General features: G+C 42.5%; 1 protein-coding gene across 2 annotated transcripts; it reads left to right on the top strand.

Annotated features, from left to right (window-relative positions):
- Nucleotides 1-50: 50 nt before the first annotated feature.
- CRK (CRK proto-oncogene, adaptor protein) lies at nucleotides 51-26,487 on the top strand. 2 transcript variants are annotated; one of them, XM_036836918.1, is made up of 3 exons: nucleotides 51-439; nucleotides 11,303-11,668; nucleotides 23,839-26,487. In XM_036836918.1, the coding sequence occupies exons 1-3, from the start codon at nucleotides 199-201 to the stop codon at nucleotides 23,844-23,846; spliced, it is 615 nt and encodes a 204-aa protein (XP_036692813.1). In that variant the 5' UTR covers nucleotides 51-198; the 3' UTR covers nucleotides 23,847-26,487. The 2 variants fall into 2 exon arrangements, with proteins under 2 accessions (XP_036692813.1, XP_036692812.1); XM_036836917.1 differs by having other exon boundaries at nucleotides 11,303-11,838.
- Nucleotides 26,488-27,922: the final 1,435 nt, after the last annotated feature.

Below are 27,922 nucleotides of genomic sequence, written 5' to 3'. Positions count from 1 at the left end.
CGGGCCGCGGTCCCCTTCCCGGCATCCTCCCAGGGGCAGGGAGCGCGTCATTTCCGGTGGGGAAGGCCTGCGGCCTCCGCCGCCATTTCGGGCGCTGCTGTGAGGCTGAGACCCGAGCCGGTCCGCTGGGCGGCGGGCGCCGGGGCTGGAGGGGCGCGCGCGGCTGCGGCGGCCCAGCGTGTAGGCGCGGAGGCGGCCATGGCGGGCAACTTCGACTCGGAGGAGCGGAGTAGCTGGTACTGGGGGCGGCTGAGTCGGCAGGAGGCGGTGGCGCTGTTGCAGGGCCAGCGGCACGGGGTGTTCCTGGTGCGGGACTCGAGCACCAGCCCCGGGGACTATGTGCTCAGCGTCTCCGAGAACTCGCGCGTCTCCCACTACATCATCAACAGCAGCGGCCCGCGCCCGCCGGTGCCACCGTCGCCCGCCCAGCCTCCGCCCGGTGAGGGACGGACGGGACGGGAGGCCCCGGGCGGGGGTGAGGGCCGCGTAACTCCCCAGCCTGGCCGGCTGCTCCTCGAGAGCTGACCCCCACGAGGGACGTAGGCAGAGGGCCGGAGTGACCGTGGCCTGGGGACAGCCAGCTGCCGGGGCTTGCTCCCACGGACGAGCGGGAGTGTGTGGGGGAGGAGGAGCCGCTGACCCAGGCCTCTGGGTGTGACTTGGGAGGACAGCCCAGGGGAAGGGGAACTGCTTCGGCCCCAGGGTGGGGCTAGCGCCCGAGCAGGGCCGAGCAACGTGGGGACAAAAGAGCTGAGGGGGATGTTGGCACTGCGGGGGCATCACTTGGCAGCGGTGCCCGGAATGAATCCGATAATCCTACAAGTGGCTTTTTAGGCTTGAAACATTTCCTGCAGTGTTGGAGAGCCGGGTTTGGCCATACTCCCCTGGTGGCCTTTGGTAGGAAGTCACCACATACTGGCCGGGAGGGATGGAGACACCCTCAGGAAACCGGTCAGCTTTTTCCTTTCTTGGGCATTTTTCCAAAATACTTTTACCGTCCTCTTCCCCCGCGGAGGACGAAGGTGGTGAGCTAAGTGCCTTGGTTATAAAAGAAAGGCCTCTGTGACCAGCCCAGAATAAGCTGATGACCGGCTGACTGTGTCCAAGAGATCTTAGCGTCCAGAGACTGTCCTCCACAATGAGAGGGTTCTAGTTTTCAAAGCGGTTAGTGGAGGAAAGATTTTTTTTTCAGGAAATAATTCAGAAATAAGACAGTGAAGACAATCCCTTCCCTGAAAGTGAATGGAACTTCATTTTTTTCTTGGACCTCAACATTGTCAGTCTTGTACTCCAGGGCCTCTCCTTGTTCAGTAACTTTGAGGGCTGTGACCTGAGTCTTCCTAGATGTTGGGAACAGACCCTGCTGAGCTGATTCTCTGAGAATTTAAATTATCTGCACCGGATCTTCCTTGCCAAAGATTGAGATGTGACTCTCTTACCCATGCCATTGGAGTTGTTTGGGGAGTATTAAGGAGATTTAGACACTTAGTACTTGAGATTTGTGAGGTACAGAGTAATTCTGAGGTTGCTATTATCTGTGTAACAGCACCAAGAGTCAGCACCTTCTCACTGTTTCCAAGTTGAAGCAGTTTCGTCCTGACCAGCTGAGACGAGATCCAGGCCAATCTCTTGTGAATTAGGAGGCTCCCGAACCAGCCTTTGCAGACTTGCCCTTTTAGGAGAGTCCTAATTGAGATTTATTCACTCTGGCCAGAAATGGGGAAATGGGGTAGTCTCTTTGTTGTTAACACATACCAATTTTAAAAAGAGAGTGGGGATATTTTTTTTTAACTTTTTTTTCTTTTTAATAAATTTATTTATTTATTTGTTTGTTTGTTTATTTTTGGCTGTGTTGGGTCTTCGTAGCTGTGTGCGGGCTTTCTCTAGTTGCAGTGAGCAGGGGCTACTCTTCATTGCGGTGCATGGGCTTCTCATTGTGGTGGCTTCTCCTGTTGCGGAGCACCAGCTCTATGCGTGCGGGCTTCAGTAGTTGTGGCACGCGGGCTCAGTAGTTGTGGCACGCGGGCTCAGTAGTTGTGTCTCACGGGTTCTAGAGTGCAGGCTCAGTAGTTGTGGCGCATGGGCTTAGCTGCTCTGCACCATGTGGGATCTTCCCAGACCAGGGCTCAAACCCATGTCCCCTGCATTGGCAGGCGGATACTTAACCACTGCGCCATCAGGGAAGTCCCAAGCGTGGGGATATTTAAGCCCACAAGTTATCTGAGGTCTTTCTCAGTCTGGTTGGTTTAATAGCATTATAACATGAGACGGGAATATTTTTGTATTTACCCTAAATCAAATATGTTCTACTTTTTACCACCTTCATGGTGCCTAGGGTTTTGCATTACTGTGCAGTGACATGATGGCAAACGGTCCCTGAAACTCAATTCTCAACATTTTGTTTGTGTATGTGTTTTGTTGGTTGCAGAATGTGGAAATAGCAGCAGGCAGTTTTATTTGAGCTTTCCCCACGTCTTGGTGTTAACGACTTTAATCTCAGCTCTTACCTTAATATTGAGCTCCACCTTTTCATAACAGATATGAGGTCAGATCCTTGGCCCAAGAGAGAAGGTGAGGATTGCTAAAGTTTGTGCATGGAGTGTGGAAAGTTCATGGGCATTGTGGTCATTTTTCTTTCTGCCATGTACCCTATTTTCCACATAGGGCAATTGATTCAGTTGCTGTCTTTATAAAAACTACTTAATCTTTGTTCTCCCCCTCCCCCATTCAGCTCTTATTCTTTTGAAACCGCACAGAAGAATTTCTTGAATTTTAGAAAGGCATATACAATATTAATAGCTAACATTTATTGACTGGTTAGTCTATGCCAGGCACTTTGCTGAATACTTTATGTGCCTTGTCTCATTTACTGTCTATAACAATCTAGTGAGGAAAGTATTATGATCTCCACTTATTAAAATATTTCCATTTTATAGATGAGGAAACTGAGAGAGATAAAGTAAATTGCCCAAAGTCATGCAGCTAGTAAATGACTGAGCCAGAATTTGAACCTAGGAATTGTGACCTGAGAGCTGACACTGTTACACTGTACTCCTTTCTGTCAAAGCCAATTTTCTTTTGAGATCCCACAGTGCACTTTGAGGACTCAACACTTTTGTCTCTGCCCTGGGTCCCAGGTTCTGTTTAAAGACCAAAAGAAAAGAATGACAAGAAGAAACTGGCTTTAGTGTTCAGAGAATACACATCTGCTATCTATAGTTGGTGACAGAGAGGCTTTTAATAACCTTATTTGGCAGATTGAATATGGAAAATGAGCTTTTTGTTTAGGATTATATAGTGTATTTTGTAGAGATAATGTAGAGGACGAATTTGTATGGAATGGCTTAGATACAGATTTTAGGGGCATAGGGACAAAATAGACCAGGTATTCTCAACCTTTTCCAGTGAACCTGTTTGGTGTTTTTTTGTTTTGTTTTTTTAAATATTTAATTAATTTATTTCTTTGGCTGCGCTGGGTCTTAGTTGCGGCATGCAGGATCTTTAGTTGTGGCATGTGGGATCTAACCTGACCAGGGATCGAACCCGGGCCCCCTGCATTGGGAGCGTGGAGTCTTAACCACTGGACCACCAGGAAGTCCCCACCAGTGAACCTGTTTTTAACTTAAGCGTTTAGCTCCCACAGGCTACCAGTGCTGCCATTGCCTGGAAGTGAGCTGACTGTGCCCCAGGGCCATAGGACAGGGCTTGGTCAAGTCTCCTGGTCATACTCTGTCAGCTGTACCTCTTGGGAAGACTTTGCAATCATTGATGGATCCACTAGTTTTTTTCCTCTTGGAACATGAGGTTTTACTAGACCTTGTCCAGTAGACAATCAATAAAACTGAGTAAATACGAGTTGGGAAAGTAGTTATAAGCTTGTGCTCTGAAGCCTGGGTTTGAACCTTCCTTACCTGCTGCTTGCTACTCATATAGCTTTGGGCAGGTTCTTTAACTTCTCTCTGCCTCAGCTTCCTTATCTGTGAAAGAGGGGAAATAGTAATACTGACCTCATAGGGTTGTTTCGAGGATTCAATGAGTTTTAGTGTATTAAGAATGGAACTGGCATATAGTAAGTACTCAGTAAGCATTAGGTATATTAATCTATGTGGTTGAGAGGGAAGAGTTGAAGCAAGGTGGAAAACTGTTCTCAGCTTTGAAAGGCTTACAGCATGTCTGAAGGAGTAAGTGCTGGGTGGAGGGGGGTGGGGTGCATCAAGAAGCGTGAAAGAACCTTGGATCCAGTACATGGAAATAGGATGGCACCTGCCGTCACCTGCTTAACCCAGAGCCTCCCACCTGGTGCTCTAGTGGGTGAGTGGACCATAAAAACTTGCCTCGTTTTGGGGGTGGGGGTAGAAGCTAGGGTGATAACTGTTTGTACTGCCTCTTCAAGGTGGTGCTGGGCCAAGCCACTTCTGGAGATCCTAGCGGACTGCCCGTTATTTACTGCTGCCTTTTTGTACCTTCAGCATCTGTTTCATTTGTTTACCTCATCTTTGTAGTTCTCAAATCTGGTCCTCATGATTTGCTCTTTAATATCAGAGTACCCCTCCATTCATTGGTTCTGGAGAAGTTCTCCAGTGAGTTACTTAAAGGTTTTAGACCAAAAAAAAAAAAAAAATTCCTTGGTAAAAGGAGGTGGGTTTATTTATTGCAGAACTTCTCCAAGCCTTTACTATGCTCATGTGAAATTATGACTCTAAGAGAGGCAGGTATTGGATACTGGGTCTTTCAAACCAATTTGACCACGGAACTTTTTGAGAAGCATCTTGAGATTCTGTGGAAGCTTCTCTGGGAAACAGTGCAGCAGACTCTGGATTTGGGGATGAATTGAAAATTTCTAAAGGAATTCAGAGGTTTGGGGGTGTGTTAAACTGATTTGCTTTTTTATTGGGCACCTATAATATACCAGCTACTTTCAGGAACTTTATTAGTTAGGAATTAGGCCCCGTGAGAAGTTAAATAACAGCTAATATAGCTAGGAAATAGCAGAGACAGAATTCATCAAACCTAGTCAGTCTGAATCTGCAAAGTATACCATGCTGACATCCACCGTTTTTAGGAAGTTCTATTTGCTTAGGAAACCGTACATCTTGATACGTCTTCAGTGTACTTTTTTTTTTTAACATTTTTATTGGCGTATGATTGCTTTACATTGTTGTGTTAGTTGCTGCTGTATAACAAAGTGAATCAGCTATATGTATACATATATCCCCATATCCCCTCCCTCTTCCGTCTCCCTCCCTCCCACCCTCCCTATCCCACCCCTCTAGGTGGTCACAAGGCACCGAACTGATCTCCCTGTGCTATGCGGCTGCTTCCCATTAACTATCTACTTTACGTTTGATAGTGTATATATGTCCATGCCACTCTCTCACTTTATCCCAGCTTACCCTTCCCCCTCCCCATATCCTCAAGTCAGTTCTCTAGTAGGTCTGTGTCTTCATTCCCGTCTTGCCCCTAGGTTCTTCATGACCTTTTTTTTTTTTTTCCAGTATACTTTCTCAAATGGAAGTCAGTGGCCTTGTTAGCCCTTTGTATTGGACAGGTAGTGAGAGTGCTTAAGCAGCCTCTATAAATAGCATAGGCAGAGGAGAAAGAGGGAATGAGAATTAAAGAGGAAAGGAAAGAAGAGGAAGTGCTGTGAGACTGAGAGGCTGATGATGGAGCCACTGTGGTGGTGCCCATGCCAGAAGTGGCCTGGCCTGTTTAGCCCACAGAGCTCTTGGGTGTTCTTCATAAAACCTCCGGAGAGTGGTCTTGTAAAAACTGATGTAACTTGAGGGCTGAAATGCTTAGAAGTAATGAGTTGAGCATGTACAACTCTTTTGGTTAAAAGATACTTCTGACTGCATTGATTTTGATTTCTGATTGTGTTCATAACTGCACATTCAGAATCCAGCACAGGTTTAATGTAGAACAAGTCAGTGAGGTTTTCCAAGTCCCAGCTATGAGAACTCTGTTGTTCTGTTCTCTAGACTGACTGACTGTATCTCCTTCCTTTCCCGCCCTTCTGTTTCCTGCCTTTGGCTGTTTGTGGTTGGAAGGAGATGAACTAGGGAAAAGGAACCAGAACGCATAGCTGTGGTGAGGTTTGGGCTTATCTGGGACTTATGTATGTTCTGTTCCCCCTCCTTCTCTTCTTCTGGATCAGCAAAGCTTGATTGCCCCATATATCTAACTCTAACTGCTGCAGCAGTACACCAAAACAGGTATTCCTCTATGGAATAATTATAGTGTCGTTAGAATAGGAAAAGAGGGAATTCCCTGGCAGTCCAGTGGTTAGGACTCCATGCTTTCATTGTCCTGGGCCTGGGTTTGATCCCTGGTTGGGGAACCAAGATCCCATAAGCCGCTTGGCGTGGCCAAAAAAAAAAAAAGAAATATATATATATATATATACTTTTTTTTAAAAAAAGGAAAGGTAAAGAATTTATAGGTAAATTTTCACTTGGTGTTTTCCTTGTATTTTTGTGTCTGTTGGAATTGTCAAGCAAAAATCAAACAAAAAAAAATAGTGGGCCCAGTTCACATCATGAAGCATTTGAGCAAGAAATGAATTGAACCAACTTGCTACCTTTCTGGCAGATGAACTGACAGTTTTTGTTTTCAGAATTCTCACACTGATTTTTTTTTTTTTTTTTTAAAGAAATTCACGGTCTTTTATTTATTTATTTATTTATTTATGACTGTGTTGGGTCTTCGTTTCTGTGCGAGGGCTTTCTCTAGTTGTGGCAAGTGGGGACCACTCTTCATCGCGGTGCGCGGGCCTCTCACCATCGCGGCCTCTCTTGTTGCGGAGCACAGGCTCCAGACGCGCAGGCTCAGTAATTGTGGCTCACGGGCCCAGTTGCTCCGTGGCATGTGGGATCTTCCCAGACCAGGGCTCGAACCCGTGTCCCCTGCATTGGCAGGCAGATTCTCAACCACTGCGCCACCAGGGAAGCCCACACTGATCTTTTTAAGGGACTTGGCTTAGCGGTCTTATTTGTTCTTCTAAACCCTATCCCACCCCCCCACCCCCCAAAAAACAAAACAAAACACATTTCACTTGGGGTAGTACAGTAATTGGAGAAACTATAACAATGGATGAAAGGGAGTAGTTGCCATCTTAGAATGAAAAGAGTACCTTAGAAGTGTTCAGGGGACTTCCCTGACGGTCCAGTGGTTAGGACTCGGTGCTTTCACAGCTGGGGGCCTGGGTTCGATGCCTGGTGTGATCCCTGGTCGGGGAACTAAGACCCCCAAGCCACACAGTGTGGCCAAAAAAAAAAAAAACTGTTCAGGAACAGAAAGAGCTGCTCTTTTATTGTGATTTTGTTGTATCTTAGAACATAATTTGTTGTTGCCACTGTTTTTTGTTAGAGCATGTCTCCAGTTGGAAGTGAAAGCCAGGGGAAAAAAATAATGTCTTCCTGAGACATGCTGCTACACTCCTTGCTTACCAACCACACTGTGTATGCTTGAATCCCCAGCTACGCTGTGAGTTTCTCAAAGCTGGGAACAGATTTTGATTTAACTTTTCCTCACTTCAGAGCTATGTTCATTAAGAATAATATCTAACATGGGACTTGTCTGGTGGTCCAGTGGGTAAGACTCCATGCCCCCAATGCAGGGGGCCTGGGTTTGATCCCCGGTTGGGGAACTAGATCCCACATGCTGCAACTAAGATCCCGCGTGCCGCAACTAAGACTCAGTGCAGCCAAAATAAGTAAGTAATTAAATAAATAAGTAAATAAAAATATTTAAAAAAAGAATAATATCTAACACTTAATAAGCACGTACAGTCTGCCAACCACTGTCCCAAAAGGGTGACTAGTGAAAACCATATTAGCTGTTGTACCTTGGAATGTAGTTGGGTAAACTCTAGCAAGGGAGCTTTTCTTCCCAGGTGTCATCAGGACCATTTTCTAAGCCGGGGTGTTCTGCTGGTGTGAAGGTTCTCCCTACCACTTTGCCCTGGAGGCTTTCTTGACCAGGCAGTGCTAAGTAGGTCTTCTTGGAGCTCACACTGACCCTGTCCTTAACATAGTTCCGCAGACCTGAAAGTTCACTATAGCCTAGCGGTGATAGGTGAGATAGCCATGCATCTCGTTTACCAGACTTGAATAGGAATAATTGCCCATCAGTGATCCGCTTTAGTGAAGAGAAACTCCAGAATATAGCACCACCATGCTCTGGTATGGTCATAACCAAAATCATCTCTCCAGTCCTGTACTTGGAACTATTGGGGTTGCATTATGCTGGTGTCTGATGAGTGTTTGCCATAGATGGACAATCCTGGGTTTGGGCATGTTATTTCAACATCTTGAGTTGGAGAGACAGCCAACATTATTGAATGTGGGCTATTAACTTGTTTTAGTTTACAGCCATGAATTCCACAGATGGACTTTTGCAATATAAGAAATGTACATCTGTCCTCTCAATTGTGTCTTGATCTTTCTTTCATTTGGGTGAAAAGAGAAGGCACTCATCAGTACTCATTCTGTATTGAGGACTTCTGATTAACTTCCAAAGTTTATCTCTTCACCTGTCTCCAGTAGAGAATTTTAAATGTACTTTTTCTGATCTTTCTGGAAGAAGTGTTTTCTTCTAACATTGAACGAAATAATTTGGTCTCATTTTTTTAGAGTGGCGAAGTGATTTAGACAGCTGGGCTACCACAATGTTCCTGTTTCACAGCATTAATAGCAAAGGGTTTTAGATGGGTGGGCTAGTCTTAATAGGAGTGGGGAGGGTAGATTGGCTGTTTCCCTTAACAAAGGAATCGAACAAGTAACTTTCACAAAAGAAGTACAAATAGTCAATAAACAAGAAAAACATCAAACAAAGATATTTAAGAAGAGATATCTCTGCTGTTTGGCAAGGATATGGGGGAAATGGGAACTCAAAAACTACTGGTGGGAGTGTAAAACTATACAAACTTTTTGGAGGACAGTTTGGCAACATAAACCTTAATGTTTTTTTTTTTTTTAAAAACCTGTTTATTTATTTATTTATTTATTTTGGCTGCGTTGGGTCTTTGCTGCCGTGCTGAGGCAGGCTTTCTCTAGTTGCGGCGAGCGGGGGCTACTCTTCGTTGTGGTGTGTGGGCTTCTCATTGCGGTGGCTTCTCTTGTTGCAGAGCGTGGGCTCTAGGCGCACGGGCTTCAGTAGGTGCGGGCTGTGGGCTCAGTAGTTGTGGCGCGTGGGCTTAGTTGCTCCGTGGCATGTGGAATCTTCCCGGACCAGGGCTCGAACCCGTGTCCCCTGCGTTGGCAGGCGGATTCTTAACCACTGTGCCACCAGGGAAGTCCAACCTTAATGTTCTTAATTTTTTTTTTTTTTCTTTTTGATGTGGACCAGTTTTAAAGTCTTTATTGAATTTGTTACAGTATTGCTTCTGTTTTATGTTTTGGTTTTTTGGCCACGAGGCATGTGGGATCTTAGCTCCCCGACCTGGGATCAAACCCGAACCCCCTGCATTGGAAGGTGAAGTCTCAACCACTGGATCGCCAGGGAAGTCCCTAAACCTTAATGTTCTTACCCTTTGATCCAGCAATTGCATTTCAAGGAGTTTATCATAAGGAAGTAATAAAAATGTTCATTAGTAGACCAGAACAAAAACACTCATAACAGCATTGTTTGCAATAGTGAAAAGTTGGGAATATTTTATAGCCATTAAAAGTCATATTCTTGAAGAATATGGGGAAATTTTTATTATATAAATATTATATAATAGAATATTATATAAAGTAAAACATTTTTATTTTACAGTAGGAAAAAGGGTAAGGTATAAAATGATAGTAATCTAGTTATAAAAATGTATTTATGATGTGTGTGTGTGTATATATACCTATGTAAAAAACCTGGGAGGTTGTAACTCAGTGGATTATAAGAGTGTCCTGTGGCAGGGTTAAGGCTGATTAAAAAGTAAACTCCAAGGGCTTCCCTGGTAGCGCAGTGGTTGAGAGTCTGCCTGCCAATGCAGGGGACACGGGTTCGAGCCCTGGTCTGGGAAGATCCCACATGCCGCGGAGCAACTGGGCCCGTGAGCCACAATTACTGAGCCTGCGCGTCTGGAGCCTGTGCTCTGCAACAAGAGAGGCCGCGACAGTGAGAGGCCCGCGCACCGCGATGAAGAGTGGCCCCCACTTGCCGCAACTAGAGAAAGCCCTCGCACAGAAACGAAGACCCAACACAGCCATAAATAAGTAAATAATAGGGAAAAAAAAACAAAAAAAAAACCTCCATGAAAAACAGTGTTCTATAGAGCTGTGCATTCCTTTATCAGGAAACCAAATAGTAAAGAATCCAATTAAGATATTGATATTTTGGGTGCTTAGCAGAGTGCAAGTTAAAGGTTTGTATTCCTCATTAGAAACTTTGTTTCTTATTTGAAGCAAAATACATTCATTTATTATCCTTCAATTCTAGAATCTCAGGATAGGGAGGGAATGCAGTTTAAAGTATGCCCTGTGTCAAAGGCCTCACACATCTTTCTGTCATGTGAATTTTAAGCATTCCTAATATGTCCTTCCTCTTGGACCCTTAGTGTGTCATTAGTTTGAGGATTTTAACACTTCTTTATTTTCCTGAGCATCCTTGTTTACCTTTTTTCAAGACCTGTTTGTTTCTAAGGGAACAGTCCAGTTTCCATGTTTTATTTAAGTGAAGATCTTATGAGTTGATTTTCAAGCAGTTAGCTTCTTAGTTTTTCTTTTTAGTTGTCAGAAGTGAGATTGAGGTCATTAATTGTAGATTAAAAAGATAGTCTAAAACTTTTTCTTATTAGGAATTGTACATTCTAGGTGTGAAGATACCAATGTATGATCCTGGTGTAGATACCAAGCTCTCCCCACCTCTTCCTGGGATAGCTGCTGGGACTTATGAAAAAGGAGAGCTTGCTACATTTCCTGAGGTTGAAAAGAAGATTGTAACACAGCCTTGAACCGTTTGTACCCTGTAAATGGAATAGCAACAGAACACTTGGGGAGAATGAACAAGAAGTCTCCATGTTGCTCTGTCTTTGATCCAGTATGAGAGCATGTCATGACTGGCGTGGTTGGTCTATCATAGCCTACTGACTCTGCTGCAGGTGGTGATAGGCATCTTTCTTCCCAGGGAATGTTTGAGCTACAAAGTATGATTTTTAGTTTACTATTAGGAGAAGCAGTTATTTATTCTAGACAGGTTTTTTGTTTGTTTGTTTCTTTCTTTCTGATTAAATATTGACTAAATGTGTTTGGGAAATGCTTATAATCTACATTGCGTCTCCAGTATAATGTATCTTTAAATAATACCCTGCTCTGTTTTTTTCCAGGGGTGAGCCCCTCCAGACTCCGAATAGGAGATCAAGAATTTGATTCATTGCCTGCTTTACTGGAATTCTACAAAATACACTATTTGGACACTACAACATTGATAGAACCAGTTTCCAGATCCAGGCAGGGTAGTGGAGTGATTCTCAGGCAGGAGGAGGCAGAGTATGTACGAGCCCTCTTTGACTTTAATGGGAATGATGAAGAAGATCTTCCCTTTAAGAAAGGAGACATCCTGAGAATCCGGGATAAGCCTGAAGAGCAGTGGTGGAATGCGGAGGACAGCGAAGGCAAGAGGGGGATGATTCCAGTCCCTTACGTCGAGAAGTATAGACCTGCCTCCGCCTCAGTATCGGCTCTGATTGGAGGTAACCAGGAGGGTTCCCACCCACAGCCACTGGGTGGGCCGGAGCCCGGGCCCTATGCCCAACCCAGCGTCAACACTCCGCTCCCTAACCTCCAGAATGGGCCCATTTATGCCAGGGTAATCCAGAAGCGAGTCCCTAATGCCTACGACAAGACAGCCTTGGCTTTGGAGGTACATAATGTGCAAAATGTAGAAAGAAGAGATCTGCTACAGGGTCTCCCTTTCAGACCTCTTAGAGCTTTGTAGGAATGCTGAATACAAGCAACAGCGTTGTGATGTTGTTATAGATGTCGAATGGTACTTTACCATTAAGTACTGATTTTGGCATTTAATGTTGGGTTTTCTCTTTTTTACAGAAAACCTATTTTGGAATGAGTAAGCTTAAAACTGTATAACTGAATGTTCTGATTGATCTACTAAACCATACTTTGGCTACTTTAATAACACTACCTGAATTCACAGGAATTAACCTAAAATATTTTTTCTCATCTTCTATGTTCTAATCTGTTTCTTTCTTTCTGTTTATCATTATCTAAAACAAGGTGGGCTCACACAGATTTGAGTACAATAAGTGGTCTCTATCAAAATACTTAAACTAATTTTCTTATAAAAATATAATGTTTTTACTTTAGGGGGTATGGGGTTTCTTACCATTGATTGATTGTGTTCATCAAGTAATTCAGGAGGAACAGTAAAGTGTATAGATATGAAGAGATACATACCCAAAAGTATTAATTCCCAGGAGCAGCAGGTTTACTTGGTCTTTGTTGTTTAATGCATTTTATAGACATGAAGCCAGTTCCTCCTGAGGAATGAAGTTTTGCCTTTTACGGGTGAATAGTTATCCTTGGTAGCCCATCTCCTCTCGCCAACCATTGCATTGTATTTATTCCTGTCTTTAGCACTCACAGCTTTGTCCCTTATCTCCTCTCTTTCTCCTTCCCTCCCTCCCTTCTTTTCTTCTTCCTTTCTGAGTTATGCAGAGCTAGTGGTTCAGCATAAAAGCTAGTGTAGAAGTAGCATGCTTTCCCATCTTTCAGAGCCTTTCAGATATGGTAACTTGAATGTAAGTAGCTAAATTTCATAAGCACAGGCTGAAGTTATGTGAGCACAAGTTAGCCGAGAAGGTGCAAAAGTATATTCTTGTAAACTGAAATCTCTAAATTTTGTTTCCTTTGGGTCATGTTTATACACTGAGGCGTGGGAGCATTAGCCTGTACAGTGAGCTGGAATTTATTTGAAGTAGTCTCTGATGTTACTGGATTTGAAATTTTTCTTTTGTATTCTGAATAATGGGTGCAAAAGAAGGTTAGTTAGGTCTTACAGGTTTGACTGAAAAATGTGTGTTTTTAAGAGATCATGTTGTGACTTAAAAGAATTGTGTCCTGGTTTTGATGAGGAATGAAACGTATGTTGTCTAGGTCACACCACTTTTTCCCACTTAGAGTTTGGAGGATAAGGAAAACAAGTTTCTAGCCTCATGTTTTCATTCAAGTTCAGATGATGGCAACAACCAACATGGTGCTGTGCACATGACAGTTGTGACTCCTGACATTTATTGCAGACTCTGTTAGCACTGGGCTGGAGTGTGAAAATAGCATTCTTGGAACAAGCCAGCTGACACCCAGGAGAGAATAGTTATCACATTAATTTTGCTTCCATTTGCAATTCCTTTCTCAAAGAGAATTGTTTTGTTTTGTTTTGTTTTGTTTTGTCTTTTGGCTGCACTGTGTGGCTTGCGGGATCTTAGTTCCTCGACCAGGGATTGAACCCGGGCCCACTGCAATGAAAGCGCCAAGTTCTAACCACTAGACCACGAGGGAATTACCAGAATTGTTTTTTGTTTTTTAAATAAATTTATTTATTTATTTTTTGGCTGCGTTGGGTTTTCGTTGCTGCACGCGGGCTTTCTCTAGTTGCGGCGGGCGGGGGCGACTCTTTGTTGCAGTGCGTGGGCTTCTCATTGTGTTGGCTTCTCTTGTTGCGGAGCACAGGCTCTAGGCGTGTGGGCTTCAGTAGTTGTGGCACGTGGGCTCAGTAGTTGTGGCATGCGGGCTGTAGAGCTCAGGCTCAGTAGTTGTGGCGCATGGGCTTAGTCGCTCTGCGACATGTGGGATCTTCCCGGACCAGGGATCGAACCTGTGTCCCCTGCATTGGCAGGTGGATTCTTAACCACTACTCCACCAGAGAAGTCCCACCAGAATTGTTTTTAATGATGCCTGCCTTGATTAGAGGCTTTAGTACTCAAAGATGGTTGAGCTGTTCTGCTACTGTGAAACCTAAATCTTGCGAAATAAAAACTAAAGTGGAAGACTAGTTTATGATTTCAGTAAGTTTTTTTTTTTGATTGGATATTAGTTTTGAGCCACATGTGTTGATTGATGAAGATAGCTTCTTTCAAGTTAGAACAAATACCCCCAAATAATAGCTTTAAAACACTGTATGTACTTAAAAAACATGATGTTAGTTTAGCATCATAGAAATCTGGAGCTGGAAAAGACCTTAGATATCCTTATTCGTTGTATGAAAAAAACTTATGTTGAGACAAATCGAATGGGTTGTTTAAACTAGTTGGAGGTGGAGATATGAGGAACCCAGATCTACGTTGGTGCCTTTTCAACCATACCCAGATTCAATCTGCGATTCTTTTTGTTTTAGAACAGTGATGCTGCCCTCCTCAGTGTACGTTTCGTGTGGTTTCACTGACAGCATATCCTCAGTTGTATTCTCTATGCAGGGAGGCAGTTTTCCTTTCCCATCTCTGGTTTTTCATAGGAACTGATGCCTCATCCCTATTGAGATGAGGCTAGGAGGTAAGATTAGGAGACTCTGGCTTTCTGACTGTAGCATTCTGATAAGAAAAACATTCATTGCTATATTTGACCCACTATAAATTTAGATCTGTAGGGGCTTCCCTGGTGGCGCAGTGGTTGAGAATCTGCCTGCCAATGCAGGGGACACGGGTTCGAGCCCTGGTCTGGGAGGATCCCACATGCCGCGGAGCAACTAAGCCTGTGAGCCACAGCTACTGAGCCTGCGCGTCTGGAGCGCGTGCTCCGCAACAAGAGAGGCCACGACAGTGAGAGGCCCGCGCACCGCGATGAAGAGCGGCCCACGCTCGCCGCAACTGGAGAAAGCCCTCGCACAGAAACGAAGACCCAACGCAGCCAAAAATAAATTAATTAATTAATTAAAAAAAATTTAGATCTGTAGATGAGCTAGGCACGTTTTAGTGGAGTATTACAGTTAACTTGAAATTGATAAATTAGAATCATTGCATTTTAGAATTGGGCAGAACCCTAGACATAATAGGGTTCAGACTGCTCCACAGTGCCCTAACATTTCCCAGGAGGTAGCTGAGGATGCAAGGTTCTGGGTTCCCTCTCTTGCTTTAATCAAAGCAACTCTGTTTTTCACTGTGTTATATATCAGGGTCTCTCTAAGATTTTTTAAGTACAGAGGGTTTCTGTACTTAAAATAATAAATTAAAAAAATTGTTCAAGATCCACCTGTCCTCATCTTACAGATGGATGTTTCCTGCATGGTATATTTGCTGTGAACGGAGCCCTCCAGTAGAATATAAGTTAATGCCTATTTCCTCTTTTCCTACCCATCAGATTTCTCTAGTAGGAATGAAGCCTGTTGGAAAGAAGGGATTAATTCTAGCTAACAACCAAAGTAGGGGTATTCCTCTGCCCACTGTAATTCTGGGGGAATATAACTGAACCAGGAAGACACCATCTGTTCCATCCATAGCTTCTAATGAAGACAGATTTTAAACAAATGTAGATATGCTGAGTGTTTTGAAGGAGAAACACTGGAAGTAACACTAGAACAGTGCAGAGGCACCTTTTATTTTTTTGATCTTAGGTTTGATCTAAGATTTTTTTTTTTTTTAAGAAATGGAAGTTTTTTTTTTTTTTTTTTTTTCTGGCTGCGTTGGGTCTTTGTTGCTGCTTATGGGCTTTCTCTAGTTGTGGCGAGCAGGGGCTACTCTTCATTATGGTGCACGGGCTTCTCATTGCGGTGGCTTCTCTTGTTGCAGAGCCGGGGCTCTAGGTGCGTGGGCTTCAGTAGTTGCGGCCCACGGGCTCAGTAGTTGAAGCAGTGGGCTCTAGAGCGCAGGCTCAGTAGTTGTGGCTCACGGGCTTAGTTGCTTCGCTGCTGATCTAAGATTTTGATTTGATTGGTTTTTGTTTCATGCTTATGGCTCCGTGGGAACTTGAATAGTGAATTTATCTTGTAAATTGCAGGTGTTAAAATTTATTTTATGCCTCTGTAGACTGTCCAGAATAATCACATTATCTTTTTTCTTTTTTTTAATATTTATTTATTTTTTGGCTGCATTGGGTCTTAGTTGTGGCACGCAAGATCTTCGTTGAGGTGTGCGGGCTTTTCTCTAGTTGTGGCGTGTGGGCTCCAGAGTGCGTGGTCTCTGTAGTTACGGCACTTAGGCTGTCTAGTTGTGGTGCTCGGGCTTAATTGCCCTGTGGCATGTGGGATCTTAGTTCTCCGACCAGGGACCTAACTGGCGTCTCCTGCATTGCAAGACGGATTCTTAACCACTGGACCAACAAGGAAGTCCCTCACATTATCTTTTTAAATAAATTTATTTATTTATTTATTTTTGGCTGCATTGGGTCTTCCTTGCTGCATGCGGGCTTTCTCTGGTTGCAGTGAGCGGGGGCTACTCTTCATTGTGGTGTGCAGGCTTCTCCTTGCGGTGGCTTCTGGCACGCGGGCTCAGTAGTTGTGGCTCGTGGGCTCTAGAGCGCAGGCTCAGTAGTTGTGGCGCACGGGCTTAGTTGCTCCACGGCATGTGGGATCTTCCCAGACCAGGGATCGAACCCTGTCCCCTGCATCGGCAGGCAGATTCTCAACCACTGCGCCACCAGGGAAACCCCCCTGACATTATCTTTATTTTTATTTATTTATTTTAAAAATTTATTTATTTGTTTATTTATGGCTGCATTGGGTCCTCATTGCGGTGCACGGGCTTCTCATTGTGGTGGCTTCTCTTGTCGTGGAGCACGGGCTCCAGGCACGGAGGCTTCAGTAGCTGTGGCATGTGGGCTCAGTAGTTGTGGCTCACGGGCTCTAGAGCGCAGGCTCAGTAGTTGTGGCGCACAGGCTTAGTTGCTCCACGGCATGTGGGATCTTCCCAGACCAGGGCTTGAACCCGTGTCCCCTGCATTGGCAGGCGGATTCTTAACCACTGCACCTCCAGGGAAGCCCCCCCATTATCTTTAAATGTACTAATCATGTAACTTCCATTTTCTGGCATCTTGCCTTTGGTAGATAAGACTTATGAGTAACCAAGGAGCTTCTCAGGTGGACTTAGGCATGGACCTGTCCTTCAGGGCACAGATAAGGGAAGGTGTAAAGTGCTTTGGGTCCCTGATTATATGCAGCAGTGACTACATCAACTCTACATCTCCCCATGTGGAACTCTGTGAAGCCTAAGTTATTTAGGCCTTTTGACCTACGTATGGAAAAGTGGAGTGAAGACCTTAATTTTCCCTGTGATCCAAAGAGAAAAAATGAGATTAGAAAGTATAAGAACCTGAGTGACAAGTCTTGGCTGTGTTCAGTTTGTCTTTTTCTGGAATTGTAGCTGTAGATTTCTATATTGTTCATTGAGACAGGTGTCTACTTTCCCTCTCCTTCCATCCTTTTTGGACTTCTTCATTTCAAATTACAGTATCTCAGTGGGAAGAGAGTTTGGAAGTAAACTAATCCAGCTTCTTGGACATTGAAGGCAGGCCCTCTGGTATCCTTAGAGATAAATTAAAATAATTTTTTAAATTAAAGTATAGTTGATGTACCATATCATGTAAGTTATAGGTGTACAACATAGTGATTCACAATTTTTAAAGGTTATACTCCATTTATAGTTATTAGAAAATATTGGCTATGTTCCCTGTGTTGTAAATATATCCTTGTAGCTTATTTTAGTTTTTGATAGTTTATTTTTGTTTTTTGTTTGTTTGTTGTTTTTTTGGGTTTTTTTGGCCACGCCGCACGGCATGTGGGATCTTAGCTCCCCGACCAGAGATTGAACCCGCACCCACTGCAGTGGAAATGCAGAGTACCAACCCCTGGACCGCCGGGGAAGTCCCCCTTGTAGCTTGTTTTGTACATAATGGTTTGTACCTTCTTAATCCCGTATCCCTATCTCTCTGCCCCTCCGCCCCCAGATGATTTTTAAACATGTATTTGAATTATCTCTACTTTTGGGGAGCTCTCTATCATCCACAACAGTGTAGTCTAGAGGTTCCAGACTTTCTTGGATCATAGAACCCATAGTGTTTCAGTAGTATTTTACAATGTTCCAGGCCAAATGAAATACTTAACAGTTCCATTTATGAAGTCAGTAGGTTCAAACAGCTTAAATATTTATATCTTAATAACTTAGTACCCACTTGAAAAAAATAATAAAAATAATTGGAAGAAAATAATATTTTTGTTTTTATAAAATAACTTCAGTTATTTAACTAATGAGATGTGTACACCTCAGTTTCTCAAACCTTGGGATCATATGGAACATTGCCACCTTCATTTCCTGTTCTACACTTATTTTCATGAGGTACTTGATTTTTATCACAGCAACTGCCAAAACCCAGCTTTACAAAGATATGACATCTTTGAAAGGGATGTAGTATAATCTGATGTCAAAATTTTTAACTGCCTCGAGCTGGTAGTTCACATGGCATAACAGATGTCAACTATTGCTGTGTTTCCCTCAAAAATTTAAAATACTTGGTGGCACCCCTCTGAATTTGCTGCAGTGCCTCTGATACTGTACAGTTTGGGAACCTCAGGTCTAGTTCACTGGACTAGTTCTTAGAAAATTCTTTATGTTGAGCTAAAATGTACCTGCTCTATGTGGTCATCTCCCCACCTCTCACCAAGGGGATGGGGAGCTTAGTTGCAGTCATTATCAGTTGTTGAACTATAGAAAATCTTTTCTGACTTGGACTAGAATCAGGGTAAGACCTATCTTCACCACACCTATCACCAAAAGTGTGGTGCTTTTGCTCTACACCAGGAAGCCTACCTACCAGTTAAATCTCAAAGACCTGCAACTTTCCACCAGTATGAGCCATGCCCGTTTCAGTCCATCTCTGAGGCAAGTGAATCATTAAGGCTGAATTGTCGTCACTTGGTCTTCACTGATTTGAAAGATTTTAGATGGGCCGTAAATATCACCTATTCCTTAGATCAGGGGTCTGCAGACTTTTTCTGTAAAGGACTTTATAGGCCATCTGGCCTCTGTCACTTTGCCATTGTAGCTAGAAAGCAGTCGTAGAAAAACAACAAATGAGCTTGCTGTGTTCCAATAAAACTATTTACAGAGAGGGGGCAGCAAGCTGGTTGTGGCTTATGGGCCATAGTTTGCTGACCCCTGTCTTAGATTGCTGTAGTTTTCTTACCTTTTTTTCCTCCTTCTGTCAAATCTTGGAATATTTACTAAATGTGTTCTTGGTGTGTTTGGATATATTTGAAAACAAGGTCCCTGTACTCCATCTCTGTACTTGGTTTCCCTGGTTTTATTTATATGAAGTTATGTGTGTTTCCTGCCCTGAGCTCACTGGAATCGTGCAGCAAATCTGGATCAAAGGAACGTTGGCAACCGTTGATGCCTTTCATGTTAGAAGGCAAACTAGAAAAGCAGTCACCTGGGGTTACACCAGCTGACTGGGTCACACAGCTCCCTGATGTCTCCTGTTTAATGCCATTTGGGCTCCAATTTCTTTCTCATTATCACTGGAACTTACTGGTGAAGGTGAACTGGGTAATCTTTTGCTCCTAGATCAATTCTTTTTTTTTTTGGCTCGTAGATCAATTCTAGGTTTGAATAATCTGTACCAAGATCATGATTGACTTTGGGAACTACACAGAGCTAGGGAAGAAACCAGTGTGTTCCTCAAGTTCGCTGGGAGTGAAGAAACTGAAGTAACCACATTCAGTCCTCTTTACAGATGGTGCCATAATTTACTTGCACTCTCGCTCCTGAGGATGTGGTATATGGTTGAGAGGCTAGGAACTGACTGGACACTAAAATAGTACCTTGGTGGTGAAAGAATCATCACTCTCTCTCCTTTACAAGGTGTTAGTGAGGTCTGCCTCATAAAAGGAAAGGTTAACTGCTTCATAGTGCTTTAGGTCCTTTATAAGTTCTTTCTTTTTCATTAGTATGCAGATGAGGATTTTTTTTCCATCTATAACTTGAATTTTGAAATCAGTAGTGTTAGAACTACAGTTATTACTGCACTCACTGATTAGTACATTCTTTTGTGTCTTAAAATTGTAACATTTCTGGGGCAAGTATTCAGTTTTGCTTTCTTTGTCTTTGAAGTAGTACACCAAGCTTCAAACCTATATGCATCCCCTGGTCTGGCCTTGGGGAATTCTGCTTCAGAGTGTTGTTGCTTAACGGGAAGAGGAGCACAATTTATGGTGTCATTTCTGACTTGGAGAAAGAACTGGACTTAGTGGAGCACCATGTTCCTAGACTGCCGCATCCCCTCCTGCACTCAGCCCCAGGCTCGACAGCTACCCTTCCTTCCACCCTGTTGGAGCTCGAGGGCCTCATGCGTTCTAAAGGATAGTCATGTTGCCTTTGGGACTTGTCTGTTCTTGACCCCAAGAGTCCCCATGTGCTTTGAATATTTTGGAAGAAAGAACCCATAGGGTATTATCCATAGGGTATTTAATCTTAATAAGGTCTTCCTCAAAGTATTTGTACTTCAAGGCCGCTTTGGGCAGGTCAATTAGCCTATTAACCACTTACAACTTTCTTCTTTTATCCATTTAAAAATCAGAATCGTTTCAGAGTCATGACACAGCTTTTTTTTCCCCACCCTGTGGTGGTTGGACTTCTCTGCCAAGAACCTAAGCAACTGTAAAAAAAGATTTTGGATTCTAGAAGATGGAGTGCTTTTCCTGAGCCCTTCTCTGTAGGGTAGAACCAAGAGAGTGTATACATCAGAGATGTTGTATGATGTCAGACTCCGATGTTGTCCAGGGGACTAATTTGCACTTCATTCATCCCCCCAGTAACATCTTGCCGTATGGGAGCCCCGACTCATTTCTCCCTTCGAACTCTGAAGGAAGAAAGGCCTGAGGGCAGATCAGCAGGTTTTGCCCTGTTTGTGGAGAAGCTAGTGTGGTTTTGTGGTACTGATTAACAGCAAGGGGGTGGGTGGTCCACATTTCTACCTACCTGTCACTTAGAGCTCTTTGGGATGTGATTTGAGACAACACTTTGAATGCTTAAGAATAATGGCAATCTTACAGTATAAGAGAGGTGTTTAAACCTAGATTTTGGTATCAAGTAGAATGGTGGGCTTAAGGATGTATCCTGAAGAACCATCTTTTACAAAACTCCTAGAAAAGCTGGATAAAACATAACAAACATTCTTTTCTTTTCACTTTTTTATTTAGATATGAAATCATTTGGTAAAACGTACCAATCCTAAGTATATAAGTATATAGCTCAGTGAGTTTACATGTATATATACCTATGTGACAACCACCCAGATGGAAGTATAGAACATTTCCAGCACTCCAGAATGTTCCCTCATGTCCCTTGGGTGTGTTTTTAATATCACTAAAATGATGGATTCAGATATGACAGCTGGGATGTCATTAAACCAGCTTCTTGAAAGAAACTGGCCCCTTCATCCCCATCTGGAGGGGAATCTAACATGAGTGGCAATTTAGATTTTTGACATGAGCAAACACATCCCCTCAAATGTTTTTTTCTTTCTTAAGGCCAGGGACTTGTGTTATTCTGGGTCCAGCTACCTGAATAGCACTTTAGTATGACATGAGTGTTTTAACAGATAGTACAAATAAATAACAAAAACGGTGGTGGGAGTGCTGCACTTGATATAATTTACTGTATCATAGCAAGGGGCTAGCAGCACACGGGTATTTATTCCGGTAACATGTGTTGTGTGTGTGTATGTGTGAAGAGTGGGGAGTCACAGATAGTTGACAGTTCAGAAACAAGGAAAATTCACTAAGGAATAGTCACATTATGGAGTTTATGTAGAGGCTTTCATATTCTTCCCCTCGCACTTTTTTTTTTTTTTGGCTGCATTGGGTCTCAGTTGCGGCACTCAGGTTCTTTCGTTGCGGCACGTGGGGTTTTAATTGCGGCGTGGGGGCTTCTCTCTAGTTGTGGCCTGTGGGCTCTCTAGTTGTGGCATGCGGGCTTAGTTGCCCTGTGGCATATGGAATCTTAGTTCCCCAGTCAGCGATCGAACCCGCATCCCTTGCACTGGAAGGCAGATTCTTAACCACTGGACCACCAGGGAAGTCCCAAGGATTTTAAAAAGAAGAGAACAAGTGAGATAGTCTGAGAACTAGAATTGGGGATATAGGAAGAAATCTTTTAGATTGTTTTTACTACCAAGGAAATTTTCACTTGATGTTCTGGGCTTCCTCTCTTCAAAGACTGTTTGAAAATTTTTGCTTGTCATAGTTGGCCTGCTCAGATGTCAGGAACTGAATTGGAAGATTGCTGGGAATAAACAGAACCCTGGTGCTAGCAGCCTATAGGAACTGGATCTGTTTGGAAAGATGTACATGCAATATCATTTTTCCCTCTCCTCCCCTTACACCATTAGACTTCACTATCAACAAATCAAGCTGCTGCTTTTTCTCACACTTGTGTCTTATCCCTTGCCTCTTTAATATCCGATGGTTTCTGTCTTCCTTTTCTCAGCATCCTATGACCCCCACAACCACTTTAGACCTCTACGGTTTTCAGATAATTCTTTAGGAAATTGTAGACTGGCCAGTAGGCAGCCTGTTTCCTCTGTGAGTGAGATCAAGCTGGTTTTAGAGAAGGCCCCGGCCTAGACTTGGGTTGGCTTTGGCCAGTAGTTGGCCTGCATTCTTAGGGAAGGAACCCCCAGGGCTGTGGGAGCATAATTTGAATGTTCTTGGTATAGCAGAAAGAACATAAATGGGCTTGGGAGCCAGGTACTTCTGGCCTCAAATCTCAGCCCTGTCATTGGCTTTGTGACCTCAGGTATAATATGTAATTGCTCTGAACCTCAGTTTCTCGTATGTAAAATGAAAACAATTCCTGTCTTATAGGGGTATAATGATTATTAGAAAATAATTTATGTAAAATGCTCTCTATAGTACTTTATGAAAGTTAAATATATAGTAGTTATTAATTTAATAAAACCAAATGAACAGTAATGTTTAGAAAGAACTTGCCTGCTCAAAACTCCGATGTTCATAATTAAAGGATAGTCATAAAGTTCTTTAGTCCAGTGACATTTGGGGACTTATCTCACCATTGTTAAATACTTTGCTACAGGATGAATCCATTCATCAGACTCACCTTGTCTTAAGATTCATAATAAGATAGAGGTATATCCTAGATTGTCAAAAATATCTGATGTTGCAACAGGAAGCTTTTTGTAACAGCAAAAACGTGATGTCCCCTTATTGTTAATGAACAAGTACCAAGTGGCATTGAGGGAGCGACAAGGTCTGTCAGTACGTGGTGGGGTGGGAGTGAGGGGACTGGCAGGCAGTGGCCTGCCAAGTAAAACTTGCTGGAGAAGGTGGGGTCTTTCAGGGAGCTGATGGAATTTGGAGTCTTGGCCTGTACCTGCTCAAGTGGGAAAAGCCTTGCCTTGGTAGGAAGGTGATGGGAACACTTCATTTTCTGGGACCAAATGAAGTATGCTTCCCATGATTGCCTTCTGCTCTACAAGCAGCAGCAGGCCAGGATATGTGTACGAGAGTGGGCTGGGGGATTGTGCTGCTATATGCCAGCGATGGGAGGGCAGTGTGGGTCAGGCAGGAAGCTAAGAGTAGTGGGTACAAAGATAAGGAATACTAGATCATTCTAGGTAGGGTTGCTCCTCCAGAGACACTTGAGATTTCTAATCATGTTTTAAGATCCCTTCTATCTTCTGTACTCTGTGTTTTTCTGCACTGCTAAAATCACTTCTTCCTCCTGCCTGCATTAACCACAAGTAATTGGTCTGGTGGCTGGGGCTTGGGAGGCAGCGAATAGCCATTTCTGTGATATCAGCCCTAGAGCAATCACGTGGGCAGGGTATGGCTAACCAGGAATGGAGTTTTTCAGCTTGCATTCATAACTGGAAATAAAGTGTTGTCCTTATTCTCCTCCTGCAGGTCGGTGAGCTGGTAAAGGTTACGAAGATTAATGTGAGTGGTCAGTGGGAAGGGGAGTGTAATGGCAAACGAGGTCACTTCCCATTCACACATGTCCGTCTGCTGGATCAACAGAATCCTGATGAGGACTTCAGCTGAGTATAGCTCAACAAACAGTTTTGCTCACAGATGGGAACAATCTTTTTTTTTTTTTCCAATTGCCATCTATACAATTTTCTTACAGACGTCAAAGCAGTCTAGTTTATATAAGCATTCTGTTACCTGTGATCTCTTTTAGACTGAACTACTCCATCCCTAGTCTTATTTACCATATTCAGGGTACGAAACTGGAGGGCTAGTGTGTTAACTTTTGAATTGGCAATTCTAGATGGTAGCAGCGTTGCCTGAGTGTATCTGAAGGGATAGGTATCTTGCCTTTTTTCTTTCAGGCAATATAAATCAACCTGTGGAAAACTGATGGACAGGAGAGAAGTGTTGCACACTGCTTACCCTGATTTATTCAATGGTTTTATTTTCATTCTGAAATCATGCTATCAAATGGCAATAGACTGTTCCCTTCCACCCCCATGAAGTAATCATGCACCGTGTGATAGTACCCAGTGGGATTGCGTTTTCATTTATACAACATGACCATTGTATGACTCATTCTGACAGTTCAAATCCTGAGAATTCTGAGGACACTACAAGAGGCATTTGTCTTCCTTCCCAGTCAGTGCTTCATACTTTTTCTTGGGATTCTTTCAAGCCTTGTAATTCTTTTTCCCCAAACCTACAAATAGGTTGATTCTCAAGATAAGTGTTATTTTCATTCCAGATGATAAGCAGGATGTGCAGAGCACTTTATTCAGTGCATAGCTTTAAGCCAGTATTGGATTCACTGCATGGACAGCCAAACTCCCAGCTCTCTGCCATCCCTCAAGGGGTCATAGTAGGTTCACGTTGCTACCACAGCTAAATAGACTCCTGGCTAATGGGATCCAGCAGGGCCATTCTCCTGAGTGCCAGTATCCTATCAGGGGACTCTGGAATTCGTCGCTTGTGTGTAGAGTGGAAGGACCAATCACTTAGAATATTCCATAGATGGTTGGGGGGCCAAATTCTGCCCTTTGCTTTATGTACAACTTGTATAAAAGTCAAGTTAAAATTACATGAGTTTGGGGATAGGGTTAGTGGTTTGAAAAACATTTGAACCAATCATGAATTACTTATGTATTATTAATTTCATATGACCAGAATAGTGCTTGAAGTACATTATGTTATAAACTGCCTTCATTTGGGGCTCTTTTTCTTTGTGTTCAAGTTTAGTTTACAAACCCTTTTAAGTATGGAATGGTTTATATGGGGTCAGGTGCTCCAAAGAATTGACTTTTAAGACCAGAAATGATCTAGGCTATATAGACTACAGTATGAAACTTTCAAAGTTAGTTCCCAGTCTAGAGGCACTTACTGGTCTGTGGTGTGATATGACCAATAGAAACACCTTGTTTTTTGCTTTGGGCCTCATTTTAGAAAAGTAATGTAGCTTTCCAATTGTTTTGCATAGGTTAAGATTAATTTGCGTTCATTGAACATATGCCAAATCATGGTATCCCAGTGACTAGCACAATGCCTGGACAGTTGGTGTACAGATACTTGTGTGAGTGAATGAGGGTTGTGCAGAAGCTCATTATATGGCACAGGGAAGCCAGCTGGCACAGGATTACATACATTACCACAAGCAAACTAATGAGTTGACGCTAATTTAATATATTTTTACCTCACACTAAGGTAATGCTTGATAAGGACCTTAATACTCGACTTTTAAAATGTTAGCACAGTGCTATGCACATAGTGGGTGCTCAATAATGTTGAATGGACAGATTTGCAATACTAGACTTAATTCCATCTGACTACTCTGTTAAATTTTCAGTTAGAGCATAGATACTGTAAAATCCAAATACACATTAAATCTTGGTTTCCTAAAAGTATGACATTTAAAATATTTGTAGAAAAGCTTTGTCACAACTGATTTGAATGTTTGTATTTTCTTTTGCTTCAATTTTGATATTGGCTTGTAATGTCTCTCTTCATCATATGTAATATTGGTGGAACATGCAACTCTACCCAAATCATAAGAATTTCTCAATGATCGGTTGTCCAAAGCCATTACATGAACTGTTGGATTAGATTTGGCTGGGTGTGGCGATTGTTGGACCTTAAGAAATCAAAGGACTTCTTAAAAGTATCTTCCAAAAGCAAATGCTAGAATCCTATTTAAGTGCATATGTACATTATCATAGAGCAAAATAAACTGAAATTGGCTGCTATATTTTATATAATAATTTCTGCAAAAGCCCGTTTTTTGGATACTAATATTTGACATGATTAATTCTTATTAATTTGTTGGAATTGTTTATTGTTAATAATGCAAATAGATAATTTTTAATTATCTTTAAGTAACATTTCACTGTTAATGGTTTGAAATGGATGATAAGCAAACCAATTTGAAATAAAATATGAACATGTGCCATTGTATTATAACACTATACACTTTCTTGACAGTTAAATTTTTAAAAAAATGTTTTTTTTTTGTAGCATGTATTGTATATGTTTATAGTATATGTAGTAAATAAAAATATGGCCAAATGTTTGGCTTGGTGATCTTTTGAAGAAAGTAATCTTTGAATATTTTTCACAAAAGAGCTAAATCTTTTATGCTTAGGGAATAAGAGATAAAGAAACAATTATACACGCTCTGTGGGTACTCATAAAAGATGGGATCAATCATTGGTGTTATTTTGAAGAGTCTCCAGAAGTCATGAAATAATGATTTGAGGGGACTATAAGAAGAATGATTATGTAATGATTGGAAAGCTGGAATGATGTGAACAGATAACAACAAACTTGTCCAGAAATGGTTATATGTGGGTATAAAGAAATGGATGTGGTAGGGGCTTTGTAAAGCAAATGAGAAGTGTGGATGTTATACAATAGGTTTTTACAATGTTAGGGTAGATATTCAGTGTAATTCCTTCTTTTTTATGTAAGTAACACTTTTTTCAGGTTAGATAATTTAGGAAATTTAAAAGAGTTAAACGTTATGTTCTTCCCATCCTTTCTCAAAGCACATGTATATTTAGATGCATAATAGTGTGTGAATATATGTACCTAAAAGGTTGATTTTATACTCCATAGTCTTATGTCCTGTGGGTAGTGAAGTTTTAAAATGAAAAGGACAAGCTTTGCCAGTCATTTATAGAGTATTCTGCCTTGGACCCAAAACAAACATCTAGTTACTGCTGTATACATAGCAGAGTATCAACCCAGAGTTAAAGGAAACTCTTGCAAGGGGGCCATCTTTGCTGTACACACACTTAACAGCAAGGTGATTTAAGTATGTTTCCACTTTTTATCAATAAGAAGCTGCCAAATCTTGTGATAGGTTGAGTGCTGGGTTCCTTTACATAGCCTGGAGTGCTCATGACAGCTCTTAAATTTTGTGACCCTTATCTTCAGATTAAAGTCTATTCCTCTTACAGATGTGGAGAGAGAAGTGGCCCTGTCCACAGATGAAAATATGAAAATGGTCTTCCAAAGTTTGGCAGGAGGAAGCTAAGAATTTGGAACTCTGCTGCCACACATATCATGAAGAAAAAGAAATGGGGAGATAAGGTAGGGGGCCGAGAAGAGCTAGCTCTTAAGAAGAAGTGACGTTCAAAAAGAGCAGGGCTTAAGGATCCTCTAGGGATACAGGTCGAAGCGAGCTTAACTTGCCTCCCCCTCTGGCTTAAATGTCGCTTTCTCAGAGATGTCTTCCCTGAACCCCTAAATCCCGTTTATAATCATCACATCATTCACCTTCACAGAGCTCCTCTCAGACTGTAATTATTTCTGTGATTTCATTCCACCTCCTCCGTTAGACTAAATCAGTTCCATCAGGGCGGGAGCCACATCTAATTTGTTCATTATTCTATCGCCAGAGCCCAGCGCAGAGCTTGGCTCACAGCCGGCAATACATATTTGTTGATCAAATAATGTTTTCCTTAGCAGGGTTTGAGTCTGGGGAATAGGGACCCGACCGGTTACCTCTCAGCTGCTGTCCCCA

Source organism: Balaenoptera musculus, chromosome 20, assembly GCF_009873245.2.
Source record: "Balaenoptera musculus isolate JJ_BM4_2016_0621 chromosome 20, mBalMus1.pri.v3, whole genome shotgun sequence".
In the NCBI taxonomy this organism is placed as follows: Eukaryota; Metazoa; Chordata; class Mammalia; order Artiodactyla; family Balaenopteridae; genus Balaenoptera; species Balaenoptera musculus.
This window is presented reverse-complemented; position numbering and strand designations above follow the sequence as displayed.

Bases quoted from the DNA above. Each gene is read 5' to 3' on its own strand.
- CRK (XM_036836917.1), top strand. From the start codon at position 199: ATGGCGGGCAACTTCGACTCGGAGGAGCGGAGTAGCTGGTACTGGGGG. The intron at 440-11,302 runs GTGAGGGACGGA...GTTTTTTTCCAG, and splicing joins GCCCGCCCAGCCTCCGCCCG to GGGTGAGCCCCTCCAGACTC. The intron at 11,839-23,838 runs GTACATAATGTG...CTCCTCCTGCAG, and splicing joins AGACAGCCTTGGCTTTGGAG to GTCGGTGAGCTGGTAAAGGT.